Genomic DNA, 20,467 nt, shown 5'->3' on the forward strand with positions numbered 1-20,467 from the left:
AGCATGACACATTTTATTAACATTTCTGGTTAACATGAAAGAGAAATAATAGTTTCATACTTTATGGCAGTGCTATTTTAATGCACCATATTAATGCACCATATTTAATGCACCATATTTATTTCTATAGTTATTTATATGCAATGTAGGGGTATTGCTGGTACAATGTTTTCATGCACTGGGTGCAGGTTTAATGCTATACGTTTGAGGTAATGCAGTAGGTGCAGAGTCAGTACAGCATGATGTGGGGCTGTAGGCACTGTAATTGTTTAATTTCATTCAAGTGGTCCCCTGGAGCTCGAAGTTCAACAAGTCCATCAATCTCCATACATAATTTGACAAGTTCAATAGTATTAAACACATTGCTATCTCAATGTAACATAGTTTACTAGTGCCAACTATAACTGCATCATCTCATCACTTAGTCTCAGTGTACTCTTTTTGGTAGAGTTGCCCTTGCTTTGTCCGAAGATTCCCAGACCTTCTCATGGTTGGATATAGTGTTCACTAGTCTGTGGGTCATAGTTGTTTACAGTTTGGTAGATTCATGAGCATCCACTACCTGGAAGACTTCGGGAAAAGCGGGACATTTCAATTGGTGGGCTATCCAAAGCCTGGCTATCACCAAAACATGCATAGTCAGCTTCCTAGCTGCATGGTGCAACGTGTCTGGGAGCTGGCCCAAAGGGAACACCTGTGATTCCATAGATAAGTTAATATTGGTGAGTGTTTTGAGCAGTTAATATATCTGCTCCCAGTATAATTGTATGGATGTGGAGTACCAGAAAACAAGGGCTTGAGACTCTATGGCTGAATGGCCATCTCTGGCAGTCTCTGTGGCACCAGGTATCACATCATTAGTAATTTATGATGGGTATCCCAAAGCATCAGAAACATGCCACACATATGAGAGATAGCCCTAGACCACTGCTCCAGTGGAAAGAGTCATCCCAGCTCCTTTTCCCAACTTAACATGTAAGGCATCTGGGCAAGGGAGTTGCACTTGCCAGGGGTCATATGCATAGTTTGTGGAATGGACTGAGCTGAGTGGCCGACTCCAGAACTATTTTTTGTCTGACTTGGATATTTCTAATTCGTAAGTGGATGAATAGCTCCTCCTGTGGGAGGCAAAACTCATCCCTAAGATCTTGGAATTGCTTTAACCCCTTAAGGACCAAACTTCTGGAATAAAAGGGAATCATGACATGTCACACAGGTCATGTGTCCTTAAGGGGTTAACTTGGATTTGAGAGTAGTTGATGGACTCAGGTGATGCCTGCAGGTACCCAGGGTTTAAGGTCTTGTGTGTACAGAGATAGTTTTGGGAGTGGGGTGATACGTTTATTGCTCCCTTTGTGCCATATGGAAAGTGAGAGTGTAATGTTTGAAGTAATTTGTTAGTAGTGGGATGCAGATGTGGTGGAACCCATAAATGGTGACTGGTGTAGAGTTTCATGAGCAAGTTCTCCAGGTAGACACACATGGGTGTCTTTGAGGCAGAAAGGGCACTAAACTTTGTGACATAATGGTGGCTCTGTAATAGTCCCTTATCCACCCAACTATGTAAGCAGCCGGATTGTGGCATAGGGTAGCCTTGGTGATCTGTGTCTCCAAACATTTGCATTTATTAGTTGTTGAAGTATGCTTGATATAGAGGTAGGAATAAATACAGGCAGTGTGTGGAAGAGGTATAATATAATTGATAGTGTCATAACTTTGACCATGCTGATCAGCCCCAGCCATGCCACCTTCAGGCCATCTCAACCCCTCAAGGATAACTTAAACTGGTCAAGTATTCTGTTATTGTTCTCTTTGATGAACTTGGTAAGAGAACTAGTAAAGTGTATCCTTAAGTATCCCATGGAGGTATGTCTCCAGTCAAATCCATGATGTTGTTTCATAGTCTGTAACATCACCTTTGGAACTGATAAAGTTAAGGCTTGCATTTTCCCCCAAGTTAATTTTATAGTATGACACATGTATGACAGAGCAGTGAGTTCTATTATGTAATGCACTATACATTAAACAACAACATTACCAACAAAATTTTATACAAAAAAATTAAAATATTACAGAATGTAATATAGTGAAACAACTATCATTGAGACCCATAAAGTATTTGCACTGAGTAGTAAGCATAGCTATGTAATTGGGAGGGAAACATGAACCAGGAATTTATTGTGATTGTAGATATTTGGTACATGAGTATGGACCTATGCTGGAGGAGTAATTGTTGCATAATTTGCTCAAGATTCTTGTCACCCCGAGAGACACCCCGCATCAGTAAAAAAGTGGTTAAACAAACTGTGGGCATGAAACAACACTATCCGTAATATGCATGTATTTGTTGACTCCTCGTCAAAATAATATAAATATTCCAATCATAAAAATACAAAATATAGTGCAGACAAATCTTCCAAACATTTATACAGCCCATTGATTGGATGGTTTGTCTGCACTATATTTTGTTTTTTTATGTTGCAGATGCACCTAGAATATTTATATTATTTTGACATGGAGTCAACACATATATGTATATTTATTTTGAATTAAGATATTTCTGTAGCACAGAACGTTTTCTGGTTTGTTTAAAACTATGTTACACATTTTATGTTATGGTATATGTTACTTATTTATTTTTGTGCACATGTTTTGGTGATTATAGTGGGTGAAGGCATCTAAAACTCTGTATGAGGCACTGTCAGACATGGGGACTACAGGAGGACAACAGTTCCTCAGTTTATGAGAGAGAGGTGTTGGTATCTGGGATCCCTGATGGTCCTATTAGTATTACAAACATTCGTCTAAAAATAAATGAACATTTTAACCAGACAGTAGCCCTCAACATGTTGGAAGTCTCTGTGCCACCATTGGCTGGTAAGAGTGGGATTTTAGGTATAGTATGCCCTGGAGTAGGTACTCCATGGTGGGGATCCCTTCTTCCTCCATGCTGGTGTCACTATGGTAGGTGTGAATGGTGACCTCTTTGGATTGTCTTCTGAATGGGGTATTTTCCTTCTTCGGGGATTGTAATGACCCCTTAGAGTTCCAGGGTTCCATTTTTTTAAATCAGGAGCTTTGTAGGAAAACCCCATTTGTATGCCAAATTTTGGGCCTTGGTGAAGGAGAAAAAAATCCCTGCATTTTGCCATAGTGGCAGCAGATAGGTTGGCAAATAAAGTAACCCTTGAATATGGCTCTGGGAGGCTGGTACGTTTGTGGGCCAAGACCATCACTGCTTCTTTTGTATTATGGTTATCAAACCTCACAAAGGTATCTCTGGTGGTGGCAGGTTTTCATGTCGAGGCAGCCTGTGGGCCATGTCTAACAGAAGCTGTGAGTCCTCTGTGGAGGGTAAGACAGAACTGAAAAATTCTCTCTGTAATTCTGTAATCCCCCACAGTCAAATTTGTTTTGCTTTGAGCGATATTCCAGGTCTGTCAGTTTTTTCAACAGAATGGCCAACATTTGCATCTTCTCCACCATCTCATTATGAGCCAGGCATAGCTTGTCTTGTTTATGCTCTAGGCTGTCTGTGTGGTCCCTCAGCTCCCTGAAGCCTTTATACAGTTCTGCTGCAATTCCACAAACTTCCGCTTGAGTAGTTGTGCAGAGCCCCTAAGGAGGACTTGCATTCTGCTCTCTGTGATCAGCACGTCTTCGGTTACTGCCATAAACAGATTGGAGTCAGAGGCCTATTTCAATGATGCAAGGGAGCCATGGAGTTGGCCGTAGTAGGCCTCTCTTTCTTTGTCGATCTTCGCCACTCTCCTTGCCGCATTGCCATGGACAGAGACATAAGAAGCCGTGTAGGGTAATTAGTAGTTATTGCCACATATGTTTCAGAGTTATTGCAGTAATTTTGTAACTGCATTGCAAACTAAGGGCTAGAAGGGTGCCGTGTTCTTACACCATGCGACCGTTCATGACCTTGGTTAGCTACCCCCTCTTCCCCCCCCCTCCTCCCCCCCTGTTAAACCATTTACAGTGCGGAATCTCAAGTGACAGTCTCCAGCAGCCCAATACCTCTGTGACCAGGCTAGTAAAGGAAGCATTAGTCTGAGCAGCAGTTTCTGGTGGTATTTGGTTGAGTGTGTCAACTCACCGCTATTAGCCTTTCACAGTTGCCCATTGGTGGAGGGATGGAGTCTCTGACTAAATTTATATTGAAATCTGATCTTTTTCCAAAATTAAAAAAATAGGACACACTCTTCACACATAAAGCTTTTCAGCAAGCTAAAGTATTTTAGGGGTCCCTTTAAAGTCCCAATTTTACACATTACATAATAATCTAAGTTGGCTCAAGTCATCAAGTAAAATCTTTAGAACACATCTTTTTATGCTGTTGATCCAAAATAATGCGAAAAACAAAACAAACAGTTTAAAGTGATGGGCAATTTTGCCACAAAAAAAACCAAGAACAAACATTTCTCCATCTCTCCATAATAGCAATCCGATTTCTCATTGGATCAACAACCTAATTATATCCAAACATATTAATTACTAGTGTACTGTGTCACACTGCACAGGGAAAGCTTTGTATTGCATTACGTAAAAAGAAAGGTAATAGGTGCTCACTATTGTATTAAACACAGGATAGGTGTGGGCTGCAGTAATTAATTAAAGGATTCCCAAACCTTGTAGATAGTGGAGTATGGAAAAGATAGGAGCAAACCGCGCCTCAAACAATATATGCAGACATTTATGCGTACACAGGTCTTTTAAAGTTGTACACAGTTGACCTCAAAGATAAAGCAAAAAAATAATAATAGTACAATACATTATGTCTAGTGAATAGGTGGTGAAATATTATTATGTGGTTATCACTCACATTTAATAGAGCTAACTCAGCTGTATTGTGCATGGACGGAACAATCCCTGTCTGAGAATATGTGATGATATGGATGTCCCAGGTGTCTCAAAAAAAGTGCAGTATGCAGGACATATATAGGAATAAGTACAAGAAAAAATACTCCAATAGTGAGGTAAGTACTAATAGGTATAAATGAAGAAATAAAGTAATGTACTTACATTTACCAGAGCAGAACCTGCTCTAGTATATACAGCATGGGTGGTATAATACCCACCTAGGAATGAGATGGTACCGGGAAGCAAAAAACGGATGGATAAAACTAAAAATATAAATATAAAATGTACTATTTATTAACCATACAGAAACACTAAAAGCAATTTAAAATGGTTTGAAGGAGTCCCACTTTACGCGTTTCGCCTATCCAAGGCTTCTTCAGAAGTGTGGTAAAGTCCTCATTTTTATTTATTTTATTTATATAGGCAGACTATGAGTAAAAACTGCTTCATGGTGTGCTTGATTGACAGTTTTCTGTAACCATTCTGGAACGCACGCGTCAAACCAGAAGTGACGCAGCGCTTTACCAGTGTGGAACGCATATGGAACCAAAATGGCACCGTTGCGTTCCGGTTGGTGTGCTGAGTATTCCTTTCTATAAGGAGAATGGGGGTAGACCTAATCGAGTGATTGAGTGTCTACTATATCAGGTGGATGACCTAATGTAGTTCCGGCGTGGACGTGGCGTCTCGGAGGAAGTGACGTCACGTGCCCATCTTTTATGCTCTTTGAATTCCGGAAGTATCTTTGTACCCATGTTTTAAGTGGGCAACATATGGGAAAGAAAGGGGGAAGGGAATATATCAGAAATAAAGTATATATCTTCTTTCTGATATATCCCCTTCCCACTTTCTTTCCCATATGTTGCCCTCTTAAAACATGGGTACAAAGATACTTCCGGAATTCAAAGAGCATAAGAGATGAGCGCGTGGCTTCACTTCCTCCGAGACGCCACGCCCACGCCGGAACTACATTAAGTCATCCAGCTGATATATAAACTATATCAAATGTCTAAGTAGACACTTAATCGCTCAGTTATTTGAGACACCTGGGACGTCCATATCATCATATATTCTCAGACGGGGATTGCTCAGTCCATGCGCAATACAGCTGAGCTCTGAGTTAGCTCTATTAAATGTGAGTGATAACCACATAAGATTACTTCACCATCTATTCACTAGACATACTGTACTGCACTATTATATTTTTTTGCTTTTATCTTTGAGGTCAACTGTGTGTACAACTTTAAAAGACGTGTGTACGTATACATTTCTGCATATATTGTTTGGGGCACGGTTTCCTCCTACCTTTTCCATATTGTATTGCATTAGCTGTAGTAGCAAAGATTCTCAGGGTTATTCAATAAAGTGAGAATTCACAATAAGTTTAAGGCAAAAGTAGACGAGCTAGAAGCATAGTCGAGTTAGATATTATTTTTCAGTTTTGCTATTTTCACCCTACATTGAAATTCACTTTGAATAACCTTTTATATTTTATCTTCATTAGATTATTTAAATATTATTTTAATATATTTTAATTAATACACTTCTACTGACACTTTCTATACATTGTGCTCAAATAATACTTTTCCAGCACACACTTGACCAGAGGTGCCCAAAAGGTAGATCCCCAGATGTTTGAAAACTACAGCTTCCATAATGCTTTGTCATTCTAAAGGCATTCTAAAAACATGCAAAGCATCATGGGAGTGGTAGTTCTACTACATCTGGGGATCTACCTTTTGGGCGCCCCTGCAGTTGACCTTCTGATCTCAATACGGTTCTTTTCTCCTTTTGTTTTTGATTTTTTTTAATATTGGGAACTTATTTTGAAGTTTGAACTACATGATGGTATAAAGGACACTTCATAATACTCAAAGAGAGATGGGTGTCCCATCAATTTGCAAATGTAAAAGTGTTCTAAGTGTTAGAAAAAGCTATAGATAGCTATGTATGCCTCAATGACTGATGCAAGGACAAAAGGACCCTGTATATTGCACGGTCTGTATAGGAAATTTTGGATTAATCCCGTCTCTGGAATTTGCAGTAAGTCTGAGAATGCAAAATTATCCCATCCTAAATTTTAACAAAGAATATTGTTTGTCCTTTGATCTGGGAATCTTCAGAATGGAGTATTTAGATATGTTGGCAAGGATGGGAGAGTTGCTGGCAATGTTGCCATACCCTCTCAATAATGCTAAGCAATCGAAAATCAGCACAAATGTTCAAACTTAATGAGCAACTATGGGTGGGATGAACTTGAGATGAACCGAGATGCGTTAATGAGGCTAAAGGTCTTGTGAACAGTACTCTACCATTAACATCACGCCGCGCTACCTCTAGACTTGCCATACATGCTAACAATGACATGTTTCAAGCTGTTTAACTGCTTATAGAATGGCCTGGATCGGATGCAACATTGAAATTTAAAGATTTACAGTAACATTGAAAGATTAACAGGGTTATTTACTAAAGTAAAAATTGTTGGGAATTAAAAGTGAATTAAAAGTGGATTTCAAATTTAAGGCCAAAGCAGCTGAGCTATTGCAAACTGCTAATTTTCCAGTGGAGAATTTTCGGTGTGGCTGTAAGTATCTGGAAGACATCCACTAGAGGCTGTCTTAGTGCTGCAGTTTCTCTAAAACTTCAACGATTTACATTGCAGGACTAAGGGGAACGGGCACATTGCACCCAGAGATGAAGTTGTCTGGGTGTCTACAGTGTCCCTTTAACATGGCTGGGAAGTCTATTTATATATAATTTATTATATTAATGGTTAGATGGTCATCAAATTGGCTAGTTATTAACTATTACAAAGGCCAGTGCAAGAGAAGAGGGGCATAAGAAACAATGTTTCTCTTAACTACAAAAAATTGGATATAAAATCAATGACAAAGTTAACATATGTAGCTACCAGGCAAACAACTACACTGAATAACTGGATACACTTCAGACTGACAATGTAAAGAAATATCAATACAGTGTCAGATTCTAGAAATGTACTGTGATATCTAAAGGTATAGTGCAATATTTCTATTATCCCCCTACATTCCAAATATGACTAAACACTGTACTGGACTAAAGCTATATTATATTATATATTGTCCTAGCTAAATGTCTGTGGCTGACTTTTTTTCTTCCTCATTGAGCTCCATTGGAAAATCTGTGATTGGTCAGCCACAGAATGTCTGGGCTGGGGAAGAAGGGGAGGGCTTGGAAACAATAGAATAGTGAATAGTCGATCCAAATAGTTCTTCACAATGAAACAGCAAACTTTATATGTATATATTAGTGCCGAGGGGGGAAATAAAGTGCATGCGCAGCGGGTGATGTGCAGGCATTAGGCCTTCCCTATAGGAGAGCATTGCTATGGGTGTTTAGAAGATGCTGAATGTCCTCATGCACAGCACCGTTAGACAGCCACTAGAGGCAGTCTTAACCCTGGATGTAAACATTACAATTTTTCTGAAACTGCAATGGTTTAGATTGCAGGGTAAAGGGACAGTTCATTCATGCCACTTCAATAAGATTAAGTGGTCTGGGCAGGGGCGTATTATCCGCAAGGCAAACAAGGCATTTGCCTTGGGCGGCATTTTCCAGGGGGCGGCAAAAAACGCCGCCCCCAAATGCCCAGGGCAAATGTCTTGTTAGCCTTGCGGCTAACAGACATGCTGGGCTGGGCTGGCTGCAGGGCGGTACTGGCGGGCAGGCTGGGTGGCCGGCGAGGGAGCTCTTCCCCTGAGCTCTCTGCTCAGCTCCCTCGCGCGCCGCCCGCAGAGTGAGACTGGGAGCCGGAATATGACGTCATATTCCGGCTCCGCCTCCCAGCCTCACTCTGCGGGCAGCGCGCGAGGGAGCTGAGCAGAGAGCTCAGGGCAAGAGCTCCCTCGCCGGCCACCCAGCCTGCCCGCCAGTGCCGCCCTGCAGCCACTGGACCACCAGGGAATGGGAGAACCCCCCCACCCCCAGCATTCCCAAAGGTAAGGAGACTGGGGGGGGGAAGTAAATAAAAAAAAAAAAGGGTTAATGTGTGTGTGTGTGTGTGTCTGACTGTGTGTGTCTGATAGTGTGTGTGTCTGTTAGTGTGTGTGTGTGTGTGTGTGTGTGTCAGTGTGTGTGTCTGTTAGTGTGTGTGTCTGTTAGTGTGTGTGTCTGTTAGTGTGTGTGTCTGACTGTGTGTGTCTGACTGTGTGTGTCTGACTGTGTGTGTCTGACTGTGTGTGTCTGTTAGTGTGTGTCCGACTGTGTGTGTCTGTTAGTTTGTGTGTGTGTCTGACTGTGTGTTTGTGTGTGTGTGTGTGTGTGTTAGTGTGTGTGTGTCTGACTGTGTGTGTCTGTTAGTGTGTGTCTGACTGTGTGTGTCTGTTAGTGTGTGTGTGTGTGTGTGTCTGACTGTGTGTTTGTGTGTGTCTGTTACTGTGTGTGTTAGTGTGTGTGTGTGTCTGACTGTGTGTGTCTGTTAGTGTGTGTCTGACTGTGTGTCCGACAGTGTGTGTCTGTTAGTGTGTGTGTGTCTCACTGTGTGTGTGTGTCCGACTGTGTGTGTTTGTTAGTGTGTGTGTCCGACTGTGTGTGTTTGTTAGTGTGTGTGTGTGTCCGACTGTGTGTGTCTGTTAGCTAGTGTATGCGTATCTGTCAGTGAATGTGTGTGTATTTAGAAGGCGGGGGAAGGGTTGGGTGGGGGTGGCGCGCGCGGGGAGGGGGGGGGGGGGTGTCTGAGTTTTGTCCTGCCTAGGGCAGCACAAAACCAAGATACACCACTGGGTCTGGGTGCTTATAGTGTCCCTTTAATGGGGTGTCGGAAATATTGTTTTTAACAACTGTCTGTTTTTTGAACCGTCAAGTGAATTTGTTACAGGGTGCAAAAATATAAACCAGTACTAATGATGTATATTTCTATCTGCTGGACACATGTGGCGAGCAGCCGTGCCTGAACAGCTGTGTGTGTCTAAGAGCATTGTGGGTGCGGGCATGCAAATAAGCAAAGAACACAGAGATTCTTTGGTAAAAGAAAAAAGTAAATATCCTGTCAAAAACTGTGGTGTGATATTGGAAGGATTATATGGAGGCAGGTTGAGGTTTAGAAAAAGTGAGATAGGAAAGAGAATTATGTTATTATGATATTCATTTATTTTAAACATCACCTCGTATGCAGCTAAGCTGCTAAACAGGAATCACTGCAAATGTACTACACATATTTCCTTTATATAATGATATATTATTTACTATTACTGCAACACTCGCTCCATTTATTATATTTAATTTATATTTAAACTGCTGCAATCTGACACACATTTTGTTGAAGGAAAGTCAAATCACAGGCTGACTTCCACTATAATTGTGGGTTTAAATTAAATTAGAATTGTAACCATAGCAATGTTTTGCCTGGATAGCGTTAAAAAGACACTACAGGCACAATAAAAACAGCTCAGTGTAGTGGTTATGGTGCCAGAAGTGCCCTGGCGACTTGCAATTGTGAGTAGTCAAACAGTTTTAGAACAATTTGATTTATACCTGGAGTCTGTCAGGTGCTGCTCCTCACCTCTAGCTAGATGTTCCCATGCAGGAACTCCAGTTAACTGTCCTGAGCGGTGCTCTGCACTGCCATGCTATCTCATTGGTTGAGAGCATCAACACAGCATTTAACTGTGTAAAGAGATATGACGATTGCATTCACCTCGCCATTATGCTGTCTTCAAGTGTGTTAGATTAATGTCGTATCATATGATTGGTCCAGCATGGGAAAGTGTCCTTATTGCCAACATTTCATCATCAGAACAGAGTGACGTGTCATTCCCTTCCTATATTCCACAAAATGCACCCACTGGGGTAATAATCACAGCAGGATAACTAGCTGTAGGAGGGTTCTCCTGCCTATCACATGTCACTCCAACCTCTGCTTAGAAGCTATGCCAAAGATTCTTTGAAAGGTTTGGTTTTATTAGAAATTGCCAACACTAGCACAATGGATAAATAAAATGCTATGCTCTTTTAAATGAACATGAATCATGACAGGCTCACTTTAATGTAATTTTATTTTGTAGAATATGAATTTCATATACTGCCGGTGCCAGACAGAATTTTTCCTGTTCCTCCTAATAAGATATATATCTCATAGCTGGCCAGTAGAACACGGCCATGTTGAGAAATTTCAATCACATTAAATGCTTGTATGTACTCAGCATCACTTCCAGGTAAAATTAAAAGTGTGCGCTATACATTTAAATAATGCATACTGACAAGCCAGAAGTGTTTCTTTCTAAGGAAGCAGATCTGGAATGGACACAGTTGAGCATAGCTCTCTTACTCCATCAAAATAAATAAAAGGAGTTTTGAAAGGAAACATTTAACTTTTAGAATAAACAGAAGTGGTGATAATATAAAATTTGAATTGCTATTTAAATATTCAATCTACAGCAATTAGATATATTCCATAATGCAATTTCTCAAAGTGCCAGAACAATATTCTGATGTCATATATTGAAAATAATGGAGTGCAGAGAATGTAAGGCAGTTCTGTATATGACAGATTCATTTAAGAGAGGATGACAGTCACTGCAGGATTTTTGAGGAAGATAATTAGCAACTACTTATAGTAATTAGCAAACACCGCATGACTGCATAAAGTACACTCAATTTACAGTTACACGTTTAGCAAGTTAGAAAGCAAACTATTTACTATTAACTATTGCACGGACTTGTCACAAGTGTTTGTAACTGACACAATATATATGTTGGTGATTTCATTTTGAATTGTGAACTCCCCACTTTAATAATGTAACGGGACACTTCACTGCCCATATAAAGAAATAAATAAATCAATATTTAGTAGATCCCATTGTACAGCGCTACAGAATTTGTTGGCGCTATATAAATAATAAAATAATAATAATAATAATAATAATAATAATGCACCCCCGGTGAAAACATTTTTTTTTTCCATTGGGGATACATCTTGCAAGAAGCCGCAGATCTCTTGTCTGAATTCTTTGCAAGCCTTCCCCCCTTCACCCAGTATTCTCCTTTAGGCACTAGAGAGATTAGTATATTTTTATGCACCTTCCAACTTTTATTATGTGTAATCTTTTAAATGCCCACATTCATGTTGCGGGTAAGAATATGTCTCACAAAAATTGATGTACAGATTTAAAGACAATAGGCTAATTATTCTGGGTCCTTCGTAAAAATGCTCATTGTGATCATGGTTGGTAAAAATAGAACTAATATAATGATTTTAAGCAAAATCTTTTGTATCAGTACAAAACAGCTGGTGGATGTCTCGTAAATGGCCCCACAAGGAGAAAGTAAATGGTGGAAACACAGCCAGAGGCAAATGGATAATCACTGCGCACACTACAGCTTTAGTTACAATTCTGTGGTCATTCATATTTATGATTCAGGCATATGTTACGTACTGTGGTACAAAAAGAACAGATCATTTTATGGAATTTTTTCAATTGTGGGAAAATGTATTAGCTATTTAAAGAGACACTCCGGGGAGGATTTATCACTACTTTTTGGTCACTATAGATGAAGGCATGGAAAAATAAAATCTATTATTCCTTTTACACTCCTTTTACAATAATTCCCCTGGCTCAAATTCTTCCCTAGAGATGTCCTAGGGATGTACGAGCATATTACTGAGTAGCATATAGACATGTTCCATAAGAGCAGGCTCAGTCATTTCTTCTTCAAGTTGAAGATAATAAAGGAATAGATGATGATGATTTATTTATTTATTTATTTATTTATTTAATTTCTTGTTTTGAATCAAGTGAAGATGCAATCTCCATTACTGACCGTGCATGCATTTCCAGATTTGTGCTTATTTATTACAAAATTAATCAAAAATACTCATTTGGTTTGGCATGACAATTATGTAGATATTTTGGTGCCTGTATTGTTCATTTAACTTAATTAATATTTAATATAGATTAAAGGTATACTATAGGCACTAAAACAACTTTAGCTTATTGAAGCAGTTTTGATGCATAAATCATGTCCTTGCAGTCTCAGTGCTCAATTCTCTGCCATTTAGGAGTTAAATCATTTTTTACCTCCCTGCATGGAAATTGCACAGCCTTCCTAAACGCTTCCTGAAAAGGAACCTAGATTTTCTATGTTTCTTTATTGTATAGTCTGTTTAATCTAGAATTTCGTATTGCCTGCTCTGTTAATTACCTTCTAGAGCCTGCAGCAGCCTCTGGTGCTTAGTTAAAGTTCAATTTACAGAGCAACAGATAAAACCTTATACAGCAAGTTGATATTTTATCCTGTTTTTATGTTGTTGGTGCTGATTTGTGCTTTCATTGTAATAGTGACATATCTTTTACAGGATTATTTATTTATTTGAATTTCAAATTTAGGCCAGAGTAGCCTAGCTGACAGCATAACTGACTTAGATAATGTTTCCAATTTGGCTACTTCGACATTAAATCTGAAATTTGCCTCAAATTCTCCCTTTAGTTAATAACCCTGTTAGTGTGCTACACTTTGCCTAGATTGTTTGACGGATCATGTTCTAAGCTGGATAATGGAATTCATAAATGATGTGTGAAGTCTCTATCTTTATGAAAACATTCATTTGAGGTATCATTGTTGGGCAATTTCTTCCAATTATGTGAATGCCTGATGGCCAAACAAGATTTCTTAGATTAGCTATGTCAATTTGCGCTGTTGTAAAAAGCCCATAATTCCCTGCCACTTCATAGTTCCAGTGAATTATAGGAATTTTGATAAATCAACAACCCCCCGAGAGGCTGCAATTCATTCCATTCAATACATTCCATTCAGGATGAATAAATAGTAACATTGTCTCAAAAAATCTCAAGTATATCATGCTCAACTTTTTACAAATCCTTGTTAAATCTATTATGCAAAATGTTTCTGTGCAATTAACTTGTAATATATATGGCAGTTTTTTGTAATAGAAAGTGAAATACTTGGGAAATTGTAGGCATTTTATCAATTTGGAATCTATAAGATTTCATTCTATCCCTTTCCAGATTCATTCCAGTTTCTTGCTACAGGAAATAAGCACCATGTGTAGATGTCGTCTGATGTTATCTGCTTGAATTTGTGAGAAAATGTGCCAAAAACAGGGCAGTCTTAATATTTGATAACATGTGTTAGCGGACAGCAGCCCAGCAAACTGGCTAGATCATGGGTAGGCAAGATTCGGCACTCCAGATTTTGTGGACTACATTGCCCTTAATGCTTTGACTGCATTATGGGTGATGTAGTCCACATATGGAGTGCAGACTAAGACACCTATTCAACAATCAATGAGTCTTTGCTTCCATTTAAGACTTTGCCTATCTCAATACATGGCCTGCTGAATGGAACCACCAATGTTTTTTTTGTAATTAGTAGTTATCGCTAAAGGCACTTCTGTATTTTATAACTCAAATTCTAGAAGTTCATCCTTTCCTTAGAAGTTTAGGAATATTAATAGGCCAAGAATCAATCAAAATAGCAATACTATACACAGGTTGCAGTTAAGTCTAGTGCTATGAAACTCCTACCGGAAGTGGCGCTAAAAATCCTAGTACCTCTTCTGCTGGTGGTACAGAGGAAGGGGCAAATCAGTTGTATTGATGGTTTGTACTAAATGTCCACTGAGATGTATATAATATCATGTCAAAAGGCCATCACTGCAGAGTGGTCTTTATCATTAAAAACAAAAAAATTCTTGAGTTTATTCAGAAAAACACAAGTAATTTCACATTGAGCCTCTTCTGATGGTATTGTATGTAGTGGGGTCAATAGGATGATTTCAGGAGAGCCTCCTAAATATTAATATTTGGGATCCAGCACCGTGCTCCATTGATAACACTGATTAACAATTAAATTTTAAATTAATCAAAATAATTCTAAAGCTTTGACAAGATAAAGACCATCAAAGAATGTATTGGACAATCCAATCTTAGACTATAATATGGCAAGCTTGTTCAGTTGTATTTATCTGTACCTGCCAACTCTGTGTATGTATGACCTTTTAAAATTGCCACTCAAGGGTTGAATTAACACAAAGTGATACAAAACTTGATTTACTTTGGTGCCTGTCAGTGAAGATTACATAAGTGTTATATTATGGTTTCAAAAACAAACTATTTTTTAAATGGACACCCAAACTGTCTGCACGTCCTCCCATAGATACATCACGTATCCTGCCACACACAGTGCCACTTAATAATCTCACACGTTAGTTGCATATACTTACTCCTAACATTTGTATACACCATAGACATTTCATATACAGACGCACATTGATTGTCATGTTATATAAACACACAAAAGATTTTCAATACAGATAAAATATAATGGAACTAGGAACCTATACCAATTGATAGCCTTAGATACCCTTTGCTAAGTAATAACTATTGTATCAAAAATTATATTTTTTCTTTATAAAACATCATAAAAGGACACTCAACTACCTAAATCAATCAATCAATCAATCAATCAATCAATATTTAGTAAATATTGCCCACAATGAATACATACATACATTTATTGATGCCTTTTCATTATGGGTATATGTAAAAACAACTTCTAAAAATTATCCATCTCTTGTCTGCTGCCTTTACAATCCCTCCCCCCAGGACTTTCTGTGGTGGTCCAATCACAGAATTCCCAGTGTAGCTCAATGAGAAGTCTTTGCAAGGCAGGTACTCTAGGCAATTGCTGCCTCTTGAACTTAGCTCCACTGAGCATACCAAATCAGGAAGTACTAGGGCATGTGTTCTGATTAACAGCCAGGGAGGTGTAACAAGGTTAATTTTAAGAGTGCACATTTCTGTTGATATCTGCACTTTTTGTAAAAGGAAACAAAGAGAACAAACTCTTCACAAGTAAAGCACTTTAGAAAAAAAATAAAAGAAGAAAACAACAACTAATGTGTGCAATAGGAAATTAAAAATAATACTTTTATTTCTTCTTTTTTAAAAATCATGGCTGGCACAAGCAGCAGGCGGGAAAACCGCACCACAATAATGCTGACGCATTTCATGGCACTTCCTCATAAGAGATAGAGATAACTGGGGGAGCTAGAGAGAACTAACCAAGAGTAATGGTGGGCTAGGGAAAGATAACCTGGGGTGCGAAAGAGCTATAGATAATTATGCACGTAAGCTATGGAGGCAAGGGACAGACAGCTGTGCAAGTAAGGGAGAGAAAGTTGGAGGGCAATATGAGATAAATAAGAGGGAGGTAGGGGAACACCCAAGGGGTTTATGAAAAGGTAACTGATGCTCACTTAGAATAGTCATTTGAGCTCAATTTAGCCCTTACATGGCAGGAACAATGACATGCACACATAGTGATATTGCACACACACAGGAACACAGAACACTCTGATTAACAAAACAGATAGTGTACATAAACACACACAGGGATACAAGACACCAACATACACACAGTACACAGACATGTAGACATTTGTGCGCATAGAAGAGCACTGACATGCATCCACTGACAGTGCACACATAAAGTGTGATCCACACTGACACAATACACAGAGAGAGAGACATTCACATGCATCCACAATAATTGTAGACAGAAAACTCTCACATGCACCAGTACTACTCAAAATGTATATTTTTTTTGTTTAAAAAGTCATTCGCAACTGATAATCACACAAAAACAATCTTCAATTTATGCACCTGGCTTGGTTCTAAACTAGGCTATATATTTGTATTTGCCCCCACGCCATATTTCCAAGCATATAGTGCTGCAACGATCCTGTTAATATGCATGGTATGCCCTGTCTGTGTCAGGACAAAATATAAATATTATTAAAAAAATAATAGAAAGGTTCATAGCTAACATTTAGTCATCTGGACCAACATCCTTAAACTATCTTTTTGTTTTTCAATAACAGGAAAGTGAAGAAGACCTAAAGTCTCTGCTTCTGCAGTGGCTGAGGGGACCTCCTGTGAAACTGACCCTCAAGTATTGACTCCAAACAGCCCCACAGTCTTCCAACTGCTCACAGTAATCCAAACCATATGGTGCTTCTTCTATATATAGAGAAAGAAAGACACATGATGCCAGCACTGATGGCAGAATGGATAGCTGCACTGATTCGAGAACTTTGTCACGTCAATTTTTTTCTGCTCTTTGGATCTTCACAGAAGGCACTTAAATCCTGTACAGGTGTGTCCATGTAGGAGTGGCAAAGGGAGGTTGGGTATCAGGCCTTAAAAGTTGGCAACCTATGGAGAGAGCACTTGGTATAGTTGCCACTGCCAGCGTCTGATGAGACTCATCTCTGTAGAGATGTGACCCCATCATTCTTCTAGCAGCAACATGGACTCACTACGGAATCAGCACTGATCTCAATGTACCTGTATTTTCTGCTAAAAGGGCATAGCAATGAGTTTTTATATGATAAACTAAACCAGCCTTTCAAAGTCATTGATGCTTTAAAAAACACGTTTCCAGATGTGCCTCCCTGATGTATGGATTTGATAAGTAATGGTGGGCAAAAAAGTTACAGGGTTTTTTTGTTTGTTTTTGGAACCGTTAAATTTGTAGACAGTCACTTTATTGCACATGCTCCACTGTTTCTGCTTCAGGTCAGATAGCATGCCACTAAAAAAAATAATTTCACTAGCTGTCAAGAAGTCATAAAATGATCATTGCTAGATCATGTCACAAATGTATGAACTTGTATATCTTGAATATTATTTAGTCATTGCTAAAAAAAAAAGCAAAACGTGTTTTCTTGTGCTTGTGGATGCTCATGAAGTCCTCAACAAAGAAAAAAAGAAGAATATTGATCGGGTTATTTACTAAATAATTATTAGGAATTTAAAAGTTAAAGTTAATTTCATGTCTCATGCCGAAATAGCTATACTAAAACATAGTTCCCTTGGTAGCATTTTCCTACTTGGCCTGCAACCTGGATTCCCAACAATTCACACTTCAGTAATCAACCATTTAAGACTCCTTTATACAGCTGTCTTACTATAAGTACAGCCTAAACCAGGGGTAGGCAACCTTCGGCAATCCAGATGTTGTGGACTACACGCCCCATAATGCTCTTACACCAACAATGCTGGCAAAGCATCATGGGAGGTGTAGTCCAAAACATCTGCAGTGTCGAAGGTTGCCTGTGCCTGGCCTAAACCAAGGTATCTAGTGTACTAACAATAACAGGGATACCTACATCAGTCATTTGTACATTATTGTGAACTGTGTGCATATTTATCTTATAAGAGACTTATTACAATCAAATGTCAGTGTTATGCTTAAATTAATATCCCAAGCACCAAATCACTACAGCCCAATTTTATGGTTATGACATCTGAAGTGTACCCTTCCAGATTAAGATGTTGAATCGTCTAGGAATGGTTTGCCAATTTACCTGCTGGGCGACTGCCACCGCTGGCCTTTGCTGCTGGAAGCTCGTGCATATATGTTTTGTTATCTCTAGCAAGTTAAGCCCTGACATGCAAGCTCAGATCATTGGCTGAGAGCACCGTCTGAGACCCCTCAGCAAACGAGCATAGCTCTGCATGGCTGGCTTCTCTCAATGGCTCAGAAGCTTCTGTAATCAGCGGAGGCAGTGACAGGTGTCCAGTGGAGTCCAGGTAAATTTTTAGACCTACATTGGAAGGGTGCCAGGAGATTGAGGGACTGTAGGATTTATTGTGCTTCTCGTGTAGAATTTTTATGAAATAATGGTTGCAGCTATTGTAAAGCATTACTGGTTGCTGTCATGTTTTAGGGGTGAGGAGTATTTAATTTAAAACACTTGCAAACACCTATAATAGTATTCGTTCCCGAACAGACTGGGATTTTGTTTTATAGTTTGTTTATAACTCAGAATAGAAATCTCATACATTCATATGATCCTATATCCAATCATTTATAAGAATAAATGACATAGTCAATCTGAAGGTGGGTTTAGATATTGCAACTAACTAAGATGGGGAGCCAAATAGAACCCCAGATTTTGCAGAGCTAAAATCTGATGATAATTTACCAGTCTTAAGGTCTCCTTCGTAATAAAGAGTTAATAATAAAAGTGAAACATTGAAATGTCAGGGAACTTATCTAACACTTCTCTTTCATGCACTGTAAGTACTTCTGGCAGGAAATGAATTAAAGATCTATTGTATCTGTGACTGCCAGACAACTCAATAAAACCTACTCTTCAACACTCCCTAATTTTAGCCAGTCTTCTGGTAAGACTGGAGATAAAAGGTTTTAAATTGTTGGGTTGTGTCCAGGTGAAAAATCAGCTCCCCAGTCCTCGTAGATGGAATATGTAAACCAATTTGGGCAATATTAACTCATTATATACAGTTTAACTCTGTGGGTCCTAGAATATGGCTTTAAAATGTTGCTTGCATCTCCATAAAATCTGTATAATTTCAATTTTCACTACTGGATGGAGGTTCTTCACTAAACAGGGCACCGTGGAGAAATAGCAAGTGAATTGTAAATTGTAGTCCAAACTGGATGGGAATTGGCTGGAAAAAGTAGCTAATTTTATTTTAATTTAATTTTTTATATTTTCTAGCTTGGCTTTTTGAACCAAAAATGTACAATTATCTTGTTAACGCTCAATGATTCCCTCTTTTGGGTATAAAACCCAAAAGTGTTTCTATTCTGTCTAATGCTCAGATGACTAATTACAAAACCAGTCCTGGAGAGTTAGAGGAGAATTATAGGAGACTTGCAGGATTTTTCACTAAAGTGAGAATTATCAGGAATTTAATGAGAATTCCTAGCGACTTTGAAATATAAGACCAGAATAGCTGAATTCGAAAAAAAACAAAAACTAATTTCGTTATGCTTCCAGTTTAGCTATTTTGGTCTAAAATGTGAAATTCACTTTGAATTCCCAGCAATACTCACTCTAGCAAAAAATGTCTTGTTAGATTTTCACTATAACATAGATAACTCCGGGTCATTCCCAAAGTGTGAATTTCATATTTTAGTTCAATATATCCATTTCGAACAGTTCTCCAACTCTGTATTTCCCGCCTGACTACTTTGGCCTTAACTTTAAAATTCCCTTTTAAGTAATTTGCTTTATTGAATATCCCTATAAGAGTTTCTGGTCTACCGGCGTTACTCACAGGAAAGGACTAAAGGCTCTGACATAATCCAGTTTGGACACCCCAAATTAATGACACACTGGTTGGCAGTCCTGCTTATAAGAAATTAAAACTTAAAGTGGTCTGTTGACTATTCATTGGCATGTCAGTTCAATATATGTGAGATAGTACAGGGCACAGTAGTGGCAGGGCTAGGGCCATGACAGGGCAGAGGCAGTTTATAATAGAAGGGAAGATGACAATAAATAAGTTCTTGAGGCAATTCATGTTATCATGCTGATGGGTTGCAGAGGAAAAGAGCTGCCCTAAAATATGAAACATTGATATGCCCCAGGATGGAAATCAAGGAAGAATTTCAGTCATGATTACTAAATTGATTTCTCATTAACAACACATGAATGCGACATTATACAGAGCACCACTTTTCTTGTGGTGCCCATCAGCAAACAAATGTGAAGTATGGCAAGAAAACATGGTGGATTTGGCAACCTTAAAGGGAAACTTTAACCTTTCTGCATTCTTCTTCTCTG

General features: G+C 38.8%; 1 protein-coding gene across 1 annotated transcript in view; it reads left to right on the forward strand.

The window, feature by feature from the left end:
• The window catches only part of CXCL12 (C-X-C motif chemokine ligand 12), a 58,321-nt gene extending 40,408 nt beyond the window's left edge, over nt 1–17,913 (forward strand). Inside the window, exon 4 of the mRNA XM_063434600.1 lies at nt 16,748–17,913. Coding sequence (XP_063290670.1) covers nt 16,748–16,766 — 19 coding nt within the window. The 3' untranslated portion in view covers nt 16,767–17,913. The remainder of the gene's footprint in view (nt 1–16,747) is intronic.
• Nucleotides 17,914–20,467: the final 2,554 nt, after the last annotated feature.

This window comes from Pelobates fuscus, chromosome 10 (genome assembly GCF_036172605.1).
Source record: "Pelobates fuscus isolate aPelFus1 chromosome 10, aPelFus1.pri, whole genome shotgun sequence".
Classification (NCBI taxonomy): domain Eukaryota; kingdom Metazoa; phylum Chordata; class Amphibia; order Anura; family Pelobatidae; genus Pelobates; species Pelobates fuscus.